The sequence below is a fragment of the Lates calcarifer genome, unplaced genomic scaffold (genome assembly GCF_001640805.2).
Source record: "Lates calcarifer isolate ASB-BC8 unplaced genomic scaffold, TLL_Latcal_v3 _unitig_452_quiver_1643, whole genome shotgun sequence".
Lineage (NCBI taxonomy): Eukaryota > Metazoa > Chordata > Actinopteri > Centropomidae > Lates > Lates calcarifer.
The window spans coordinates 11,495-23,334 of record NW_026116953.1 but is presented as its reverse complement, the minus strand read 5'-3'; the positions used below and the strand labels follow the sequence as shown (position 1 = coordinate 23,334).

The 11,840-nt window shown below is 40.7% G+C and overlaps 1 protein-coding gene across 1 annotated transcript; it reads left to right on the top strand.

Annotated features, from left to right (window-relative positions):
• Window positions 1-5,242: 5,242 nt before the first annotated feature.
• LOC108900328 (gap junction delta-2 protein-like) lies at window positions 5,243-11,412 on the top strand. Its single transcript, XM_018701316.2, has 2 exons — window positions 5,243-5,654; window positions 8,420-11,412. The coding sequence occupies exons 1-2, from the start codon at window positions 5,584-5,586 to the stop codon at window positions 9,261-9,263; spliced, it is 915 nt and encodes a 304-aa protein (XP_018556832.1). The 5' UTR covers window positions 5,243-5,583; the 3' UTR covers window positions 9,264-11,412.
• Window positions 11,413-11,840: the final 428 nt, after the last annotated feature.

The window sequence follows — 11,840 nt, the reverse complement described above, 5'->3', positions numbered from 1 at the left end:
AACTGTTCATGTCTTGTTTCCTACCGACAGTAAACAACAGTTACTTGTAACTCTGGCAAAAATCATTCCTTAACCTTCCCTAAGCTGTTTCTGTGCCTAAATCTAAAATTTAACCTGCCCAGAAACAGAATGAACAAAGAGAAAAAATGCAGGAGACACTGGAGAACTTGATTCCACAGTGGGCGTCCTGACATTATCAGTCCCCAAAGAAAACTCATTTCTTAAAATGGCAAACACTACCAGTTTTCTGTGAAGGAAGAAATTATCCTTTTAAAATGTTAAATAAACCAAGCAACCAAACTACTGACTGGTTGGTTGGCAGATTTGCTGGTTGTCCAGGAGGTTGGTTGGTGGACTTAGTATAGGACAGTGATTGGACTGTTTTAGTTTTAGCTATGTGGACCTAATAAACTGTACACTGAGTGTTTGTCTATGTAACTTGGATAACTAAGGTGATCTAAAGTTGCATTGATGGAATCCTTAATGCTGGAGGCAAATCAATACTCCATCTCAGCGTGCAAAGTATAGAACTTGAGAGACATGTTAAAAGCTACAGATGGATCAATCTCTGCTCTCCTGAGAGATTCCCAGATGTATTTTGGAACCATATGCTACAGTGATCACTACTGTAAATGTGGGATGAAGATAGTTGAAACCTGTGAGACCTGCTGGTGACCCTAAATTCAACACTTTGAATCTGTACATACACTTAGTGTTACTTGTACACAATGCTACTTGCTTGTATATGTAGCATCAGGTCCAAATCATTGGGTTGGATTGAGTCCAAATCATACCTCAAGATCAGAGCTGTCGTGTTGACTCACAAATCACAAGTGTGGCAGTATGGCAAGATCCTACTCTGCTTGATTAGACTGAATAAAAGTTGGACTCTCCCAGACCAACATCATGAGTTGAGTTACTGTACGGATATGGTGGACCTGTACCTACTGTACCTAATCAGGAGTGTAATCAAGAGTGTGTCAAGAGTAGATTTGTTCGCGGGGCCACTTCAGGGTAATGCACATACTGGGCCAGAGCTGGTCTGCCCAGACACTGCCAATCAGTCCCTCAGAACTTTTTAGATTGCCAGCCCATAATCTTCCATAATAAAGAGCTGTGTCCAGTTATGATGGCCGACTAAGGTCCAGTCAGAGCTCTGAGGAAATGTTAGCTGCAAACCAAACACTCCAAAAGTGCACAAAAATCATAGATATGAAGAGTTATTCCTGTAGCCTTCATTATGGAAGTGATACTGTCTGATCAAAGACACTTTGTTATCTTTAACTATTTTGGATGTTTATGGGGCAGTTTATGAGTGTAACAATAAAACTTAAAAGATAAGTTACTGACATAATATAATTGACTGTGATGGTTTATTTCCTCAGTCCAAGACTGGCTGCAGCTATTTGTTTGTTTGACACTATTTGAAAAAGCTGGTCATCAGAAAGAGAAAAAGTAAGTGATGTCTTATTTCCTACTTAAGTGTCTCCTTTACTTTCGTGGGGTAGAAAGGATGTGCATAACTGAATGTATTAGCCTTTAGAGGCTTTATACATTCATATATTCATGAAATCAGCAGATGTGCTCAGCCAGTATACACAGGTGACTGCATGTATGTGAGCAATGGGAGACATGGTTGGTTTGGTTTGACCTCCTCCCACTCACTCTGATCCTCAGTCTGTTCTAGCACAGGCTAAACAGCAGACTGAAGAACAAACCAGCCTTTTTCTTTGCCTTGTATATGCTCATATGTACTCACAGTACCTTTTAGCTTGTCTTCTATCCCTTCATAAATGAAATGAAATGGATACATTATATTGTATAATAAGAGATAAACTCCTGCAGTGTTACTAAGCCATGCATTCAGCAGAGTAGGGACTGTGAGCTGGATTATGAGCAGCACTCCTGTGGTTGTGTGTTACATCTCGTGTATGCATCACTCATTTAGTCACATGACTTCTGCAGCAGCCACAGGAAGAGACCAGTGTATTAATAATATGGCAAGCCCACTTCCCCACACACTACACATCATGACACTTATCCAGGGTCAGTGAAGGAGAGAGGCTACCCAGACATCATTATTATTGTTATTACATTATCTCTGCTTGTTTATGAAGAGTTAATGATAATCAGACATCTTCATCTGTGCACACTCTAAACTACTGAACGCAGATATGTGTTTTAGTCAGTCCATATGTGTTTAGTAAATTTATAAATATCCAGCCAGGTCAAGACAAGTTAAATCAATTTTATTTATTCTGTGTACCCCAAAGGTCAAGGAAAAACTCCTCAAAACATTTCTGGGAAAAACTGGAGAATGGAAGAAACCTCAAGAAGACCATCAGAGGAGAGATCATTCCTCCAGGGACAGACAGGAAATACATGTTGTGTGTACAGAATATAACAACATTGTAGCTTTACAGTCTGGGCAATACGGATGTTACATTATAGATTGTAAAACATGAAGCAACTTCCACATGGCACCAACAGATAAGACCTGAGCCACATGATCGCCTCTCCACCATGAAGACCTAGAGAAAGGACAGACAACACAAAGACACAAGAGGAAAAACCAAGCACATTATTCATACAACTAGGTGAAGGAAACAAACACAAAGAAGGAGAGAGCAACAAGGAGGAGGCTGGGACTCCACATCCAAAACATGGAGTGAGTCATCAACTGGCAAGAGAAGGGAGGAGGTCCCAGGATGGCTGATGGTACAGCAGAGTGAAAAGAGAAGACAAGGAGAGAAGGAGGGAGAGGCGCACAGCATGGATGCTCCTGTGCTTGAGGGAACAAACAACAGATGGTTAGAGAGATGCAGTGGTTTTCAGAAAGTCCACAGTAATCTTGTCAGCAGGACAACATGGACTGTACTACACACAGGTTTTATGGTTTTATTGAGACTGAGACCAACTTGCCAGTGGGAGAATGGTAACAGGTTCCAGGCCTGAAGTTATCAAAGAATAACTGAAACTGAAAGTTTGAGTTTGAATTTGAATTTGAATTTGAACAGTTTGAATTTAAAGGCCTCAACAGAGTCACAGTCTGATGTCAGAAGGGTGGTTGTTCTACATGGGGACAGATAAGAGACCTGTGTTCTGCAAAAGCAGGGGGCCAAGAACAGAGCCCCAGGGTACTCCGTCCATCCTTTATCTATACTGCTTATCCATTAAGGGTTGTGGGGGGGCTAGAGCTTATCCCAGCTGCATTATCATTTCATATAAGTTATCTTTCATATAAGTAAGATTTTAACCACGTGAGAGCCAGACCACCAGACCAGAGACACTGAATTGGTTTTCTAATTGGACCAGGAGTCAGTGATCTATGATGCCAAAAGTTGACTGAGATTGAGTTAGAAAAGCACAGAGGTGGAATCCATCCAGTAAGAAGAAATTATTTTAAGTGCAGTTTCAGTGGAGCGACAGACCCTGAAAGGTTAAAAAGGTTACTGTTAAAGGATAATTCCAGTATATTTCAACCTGGTATGTTTTCCATGTGTTGTGCTAACTTTGCACTAGATTCAGGGAAACAAACAATGCTAGACAACATATTTTGGGGTGAACTGAGCCTACAGCTTTTCCATGTTATAATGATTTTTACATGAATCATTTCAAGCACCCAACCAGAATGGCCTAATCTAAGGGATATGCTGGTTAACATGCTGTTACCTAGCTGTTACCCAGCATGTCAATCTGTGCATGCCAGTTAAAATAAATGATAATATATGGGCAAAAAGTTGAGACACAATTCTTTCTAGTCCTTTTGAAAGAAACTCTGTGTTCCTCTCTCCTGCCTCAGATCATTACTCTTCCTGAGCATAAGTCCACAGTGTGAATGGGAGTGGACAATGTTCACCTTCCAGCAGATGCGGATCAGCAAGCAGAGGTGCGATGAGGCAAGACCCTCGATCATCTACAGGAAGTGCCAGACTATGCCAGCAAAAAAACCCTGAAGTGCTGCTTACATTTCCTGTGTGTGTCGCAGCAGGCAGCCTTCCCTCTGTGTCTGTGTCTGTTTGTTCACACTCAAATGCAATTTCTATGCCTTCGAATAACTGGATGGCAGAATATATGTATATCTGAATATTTAATATTCATTAGTTTATAAATAAACAATGACTGGGACTTAGAACCAGCACTTAATCCTGCCCTCTGCTGTGTACAGATCAGTGTTCTCTGTTTGCAGAGTGTTCACTCCTGAGCCATAGGATGCATAGAAATGGGTGTTTGACTCAATTATATATATCCTTCCTAAACTGGTTGCTGTGAGTAGTGTATTAATGGGATTGGTGTTGACAGACCAATACCACAGTTTGTCCTCTTAAGTTGTTCTATATTTGGAAGAGAAGTGAGGCAGTTAAAGAGATTACTCTCTGGAACCAAGTTTATCCAATACACCTCAACCTACCACGAAACGCCAGGAACAAGTGGCTGCGTATAGAAGAGGTACTTCCCTCTGCTGCACATGATTCCTTATACTTCACCAGTCAAACAGCATCTTTCCTCTCTGCTGCTTGCAGGGTCCCATCTCCATATAAAGCAAGAATATAAAAAAGAACATAAACAAGAATGACAGGTCAGTCACAAATTTGTGTCAATTTATTATGTCCACACTTCAGACTAACAGAAAAAGTTCACAAAATCAGTTAAACAGTTCTTATTCAAACACTTTCCAGTCATCAGCCTCTGTCCTCACACTCACTGCAGCGTGACAACAACTCTTCCTCTGCTGCCTCCTTTATAGTGTATTTTTTGTATTTATTTATTCATAAAGCAAGAACATAAACAATATTTTCTGAATGACCACGCAGTTCACACCTCCCCAATCAAGAACCCTGAGTCCATGCATCCTTCAAGCCACGCCCTGCGAAGGAGAATCCAAACCACGCCCAAACCTAACTCTGTGTGGAAGTTCAACTTCCTTCGCGTGGATTGTGGAGAGCCTCGAGATGCACCACGAGGCTGTGCTTCATTTCTGATGTGGAAATTCTGCTAGTACCGCTAACCTACTAAAACTGCTTCTTTTCTTTTTTCTTCCTTTTTTTTTTTTTTTTTTTTTTTTTACTTTATATTGGCTGTTACTTTTAGTACTCCTATCACTGCTACCAGAATGTTTGGTTAGGTGTTGATTGAGAGGAGGTCTTACTATTTGTGCTACTATATCTTACTATTAGACTAAAATCACTTGTTGAGCGTGAGAGTGTCTCATCACCATCATCCCACCGGGGGGGGCGGGCGGATGGACGGATATGCTACTATGGCATGTCCAACACACCATCCTGTGCGTGTGACGCAAAGGAGTCTACTTAAAGCGGGATTAGCGCCGTGCGGTGCGCTCCACACTCTGCGCTCAGTGTCACACGAGCAGGCACAGGCGCTGAGGAGGGATCTCCGTTTATCTGCGCTTGGAGAGAGGAGAGGACAGGAGCCCACAGAGCTGCACAGCGGGACACACACGCGCACACACACCCATGCATTCACTGGATACTGTCGGCGCTCTCGGACACACAGAAGGAAAATCATAAGATCCTCCGCTTTTTTGTGCACAACCTGAGTGTGATCTTCTCCGAATGAACAATCATGGGGGAGTGGACCATATTAGAGCGTCTCTTGGAGGCTGCTGTCCAGCAGCACTCTACTATGATCGGAAGGTAAGAAAGAAAGAAAGAAAGAAAGAAAGAAAGAAAGAAAGAAAGAAAGAAGGAAAGAGACGTGTGTCCTTCTCTCTTTTTGAAAGTTTGCGTGTCGAGGTCAAATTTCAGCACAGTTTCAGCCGAATGTGGAGCTGAGGAGACCCGCACACAACATCAAGAAGAATGAAAAGCCCTGTTTGGTCATTGAAAAGAAAGATTGTACAACTTGCCAAAAAAACGCACGTGATTTCATCTTTGAAGATAATGTTGAGGGCAAGCAGAGATGTGTATTTGGAGGAATTAGACTGCCACAGGAGAACCGTGGGGTTAGACTGAGGCTGGGAGCGCTGTTATTTCAGCACTGGACAGCACCCTCACAGCGGAGCTGACAGGTCATCTGCCTCCCATACACTCTACACAACACCCTCCTATACCTGCCTGATGGTCTGCCTGGGGAAACGTTGGGAGCGCTCTTTAATGAGGCAGTCTTCATAAAGGCTTTATAAGGAGTGGCTTTATTAGTGGTTCATAAAGCAGTAATGCTTCAAAGATCAGTTATATGCCGTTAAAGAGACATGCGTTTGGGTTAGAAAATCATTTTTAATGGTCAAACTGTCTATTTGATGAACTGAAAACTAAACGTCTTCAAAATCTGCCAGTCCAAAACTCCTTCAGTGACTTATACTTAAACATTAGTGAGGGATTATATGAACCGTTGCTGAGGACATATTATCTTCGTTTTCCTTTTTGAATTTGTTTTTAAATCCTGCACACGTTCATTTTTCACATCAAAAAGCTGAAGATACATTTCTGCAAATATGCAGTGATGCCCTGACATGTATTGTAACATATATATATATATATATATATATATATATATATATATATATAGATAGATAGATAGATAGATAGATAGATAGATAGATAGATAGATAGATAGTAAATTTCCCTATTGTGGGACTAATAAAGGATTATTTTATCTTATTTTAGGATTATTTTATATACTCATATAACGTGCACATGCTCATATAACACTGCATATACTTACATTTGCACATGCTGTTCAGTGGACTATTGATGTTAGTGTCATCCTTCAACATCCAAGTTGCTTTGGATAAAAGCATCTGCCAAATGAATAAATGTATGTGTTTTATTCAGAGCTATGATGGCAGAAGAGATTAGTTACCACTTATAAACCCCTCGTAGGGTGAGAGGTTAAACACAGGTATATTGTGGAGAGAAAGAATACAGGTTTCCTTATAATTTTTTGCCAATTGAGTTACTGCACCTTTTACAGGCTACACAAGTGGAACCAAATCTCTAGAGTTCTTTTAATATTATGGAGCAGTAGCATTTACAAGTTTAACAATTAAAAATAATTAAGAACATTTTCCCAGCTTATCATTAAAAAACCCCACTCAACAATAGTGGAGGATATATTGGTGGATTTTACGCATCTTGAAAAGATTTTTCCCCCTTGGCACTGGTTTTCATGTCAGTAGAGTATGACAACTGTGGTATGAAAATCATGAACCAATGCAATCTACATAATACATGAAGGTATTATCAGTAAAATACTGTACTCAGGTGAAATTATCCCTCTTGCAGTTTCTTCTATTTAATGGTATCTCAAGAAATTATTAGAGATTACTAGAGAACCTTTTCTTAAAAATCACAGGAGACACAAGATGTAACAAGAACAAGGTATAATAAAAATTAATTGTAGAGACTTCAGTCTTGCTTTGGGAGTGCATCACAGAGAACATCACCCCTGCTTTTACTGTTGTTTAAATGACCTAATCACTGTGTGGTAATGTTGTTTAAGTGCAGCTTGATTTGAATTGCACTCAACAACAATGTCATAGCAACACTGAAAGCAGAAATGATGTTCACTGTGTGTATGGATAAATCAAGCAAGTTTCTGGTCTCTACAAATTAATTTTCTCATATGTAAAAAATGTATTGGAGCCAACAAATGAAACATTTAACACATTATAGTAGAACGCTCATGAGTGATGTAAATGTTAAATGTAGTAAAACATGCAAAAGCAAAACAGTGCTTTCCTCCACCTTTTTCACTACATGACTGATTAAACCCATTAACATGAAACCAAGGTCTTTTGCACTGCACCACACATTCCCCACACAAGTCAACTCAGAAGCCTCATGACTCTCGTCAGTGTACACCACATTAACGTCCAAATGTCATTGTGATATTGTCTGTAAAAGCAAATACATTTTTATCACAAGATCCTCCAGAGGAAAAATCCATAAAACCTAATTTGAATTCTCAGCAGTGATCTTTATCTTTGTGTGTTTTGTGGGTGTTTTCATTATCATAGGTATTGTCATAGCAACAGCAGTTATCCTTGTAGGAGCTCTACGTAAAGAAAGAAAAAGCTTCTGTTGCAGCTATTGGTAATAGACAACTGTTTATCTCTGCTTTTCTCACCTGTCATTTCCACCAGGCTGGGAACCACTGGCCCCAAACAAAACCTCAGAAAAAATGTTCAGTATTAGTGTTAGCATTATCTACATTTGGAATGGCATGTGTCCTGCCTTTTGGCTGTGCTCCAAGTAAAGCATGTGACAAGTGACAGGTTCAGTATCACTTAAGACAATTTCTGACTTTGTGATACACTCCCAGAGTTATCTTTCAGGGAAGACCTGGATCACATGTGTATTTGGGTCTGTGATTTTGAGGCTGGTTCACAAAACATAGATGGTAAATGAACACAACTACTGTAAAAGTGAATATATTTCTGTTTCTGATTTTCCCTCAGGATCCTGCTGACCGTGGTAGTGATCTTCCGGATTCTGATTGTGGCAATAGTGGGAGAGACTGTGTACAACGACGAGCAGTCCATGTTCGTGTGTAACACTTTACAGCCAGGCTGCAACCAGGCTTGCTACGACAAGGCTTTCCCCATCTCCCACATCAGGTACTGGGTGTTCCAGATCATCATGGTGTGCTGCCCCAGTCTTTGCTTCATCACCTACTCTGTGCACCAGTCTGCCAAGCAGAAAGAGCGGCGTTACTCCACAGTGTACCTCTCCCTGGACAAAGAACAGGACTCCATGAAAAGAGACGACAGCAAGAAGATCAAGAACACCATCGTGAACGGAGTCCTGCAGAACACTGAAAACTCCAACAAAGAGGCAGAGCCTGACTGCCTGGAGGTCAAGGACATCCCCAACTCATCCCTGCGAACTACAAAGTCAAAAATGAGAAGGCAGGAGGGCATCTCCAGGTTCTACATTATCCAGGTAGTGTTCAGAAATGCACTAGAGATAGGGTTTCTGGTGGGTCAATATTTCCTGTATGGATTCAACGTCCCTGCAGTGTACGAGTGTGATCGATACCCTTGCATAAAAGATGTAGAGTGCTACGTTTCCAGGCCCACAGAGAAGACAGTGTTTCTGGTCTTCATGTTTGCGGTCAGTGGCATTTGCGTGGTGCTGAACTTGGCAGAGCTCAACCATCTCGGCTGGAGGAAGATCAAAACTGCTGTAAGAGGAGTGCAGGCCAGGAGGAAGTCCATTTATGAGATCCGGAACAAAGACTTGCCCAGGATGAGTATGCCGAACTTTGGGCGCACTCAGTCCAGTGACTCTGCGTATGTGTAGCTTTCTGGCACACATACATGAGGAAGCTGCTGGGCAGCTGTGTAGAAACTAGTAATCAAGAATGACAAAAACATTCAGCTTAACAATTCATTTATCAGTATTTAGTCCTCAAATGAAACAGACATGACATCAGAGGTGAGATTTCCAGTGAGAGTCAACAGAACTCCCTGAAACAATTCATAAGGACTGAACATTTTCCACATGATAGAGCATTTATCTTGCTAACATCATGTTGAATTTGGCAGGGTATTGATTTTAGGGGTCTTTAATGGAGAGACAAATGGAATGCACATTTGTTTGTCAGATTTTGAGCAGAAGGCACTGATGAGGAATTGGTGTTTTCTTTGTTTTTTGAAAGTGCTTCTTAAAAGCATAAACTGATACACTGTATGGTCAAATGTATGTGGACACCCCAACATTCCAACTATATGCGATTGTGACACCACAAACATTAATGTGCCGCCTATCAGCCTCCACTTGTCTGGTTTGGGACCTGGCTGATAGCGAGCAGTGGTGTTGGTGATAAGGTCTGGCTCGTAGTCTTTGTTCCAGTTAATCCCAATGGTGTTGGATCACGATGATTACTGAGCCTCTTTGGGGATAGGGTGGGCACTGTCACGCTGAAACAGGAAATGCAAACTGTCAACACAAAGTTGAAAGCACATTGTTGTCTAAACATGGATACTGCAGTAGTTTTGTGTGCACTTTTTAAAAGTTGGAGATCTCAAAATAGATTGGGTCAAAATCTGTGCAGCAGAAGCCGAAATATCCTCACTTTTAGTCCCCACTATCAATCAGGCCCGAAAACATTGGATCCTACACCTCCCATAATACAACTCAATAGTGTATTTTTTTTAGTGTCATGTTCAAATAATATGGGATGGATGGTAACAGAGGGAGAGATCTCCATATTTATGACTTGCAGGCTTCATATGATGGAATCAAGATGGCTATTTGGCATCTTTCAAACTCCACACTCCCCATTTTTAACAAGTCTCTAAGCCTAATCTCAAGAGTCTGAGAAAATAACTGCAGAGTCTCAGACTTGACAAAGCTCCTCCAGTGCCAGTAGACAGTATACAGCTGTTTTCACTGGCTGGGTAGAATCCCTTGTGACCTGTATTTATGTGTAAAATAAGTGGGGTGCTCTTTGAATAGGAACATAGGGACCTATCCCAAATCATTAAAGACAGTATACATGCTTTTGGCCATATAGTGTATCAGATTTCAGTAGCTTTTTGATGTCCAGGTGGACACTGAGCATATTCTTGCACTAATAAGCCAAATGAACATGCCTATCCACTCTGAGCTGTGATGGTGTTTCAGTCACATTCCAGTGGTTCCAAACACCACTTAGTAAAACACACAATCTGGCAGTTGAAAGGGCAAGACTGTTCTTTGGACATTATAATACATTACACATTTTTATAGTATATCTCTCATCTCAAATATCTATCTCTTAGGAATCTCATTGTTTTGGTTGCCTGTGCTCACACCACTGACCTTAACCTACATGATCACTCCTTTGCTTTAGCTGAAGGAAGGTGGCGCCTGGAAACCTGTCATTGTTTTTTGTTTGTTTGTTTGTTTTTTGTTTTGTTTTGTTTTTTGTTCTCTTACACCCAAGCGCCCATTTCTTTCATTTGTGATGTTTATTGTTTTCGTGTCATCAAGTGCCATACATGTACATATATATATATAGAGTATAGTCTATCCAGAGATATAAGAAAACATGAAATCCCAGTTTGGATTATCATGACATCCTCTATCATGTGTAGAGCTGTATGGAAATGGTGTGCTACTGTCATCTTGGATTTCTATTTGCAACACAGAAACCAGCCAACCATCACATATTCCAGGGTTATTGATGTGATTTTAATCAGGACTCACTTGATCTTAATCAAGTGAAGCATAAATTTGAATTTCAATTGGACAACAGGTGATGCATTACTGCTGCTGGTGCTACCATTTTCAAGTATAATCTAAAGTATGCTACTGTTAAACAACTATGAAAGCATCTCTAATAAAATGAAAGCCATATGAACAAGATGAGTGTGGTGTGTGATGTTTAGGTTTTTCAGTTCAGCTGCCTACAAAGTTAGCAACTGATCTCCTGTTGACAGCTTATACATGGAGAGATGGGAAATGAAGGTTCTGACAGCTGTATTCTATACTTCCATGCTGACAATAGTCATGGCCATCCCATCTGTCCGTCCAATTGTTGTGAATGTGATATCTCAGTATCACAGGAATTTCTTCAAATGTGGTACAACCATTCATTTGGATTCAAGGATTAAGAGATTTGATTTCAGTGGTCAGAGGTCAAAGGTCAAGGTGACTGGGACCTCACAAAACACATCCTTGACCATTTGAATATACCTCACAATCACCTTGAAGGAATCTTTTCAAATTTGGTGCAAATGTGCACTCAAAGACTCAAACATGAAACGTCAAAGGTCACTGTAACCTCAGAAAACATGTTTTTGGTCATAACTCAATAATTCACACTCTAATTAACTGCAACTGGACTGGTTGGCAGAGGTATACGACCGTAACGAGGGAATTCTAGCTCTTCTT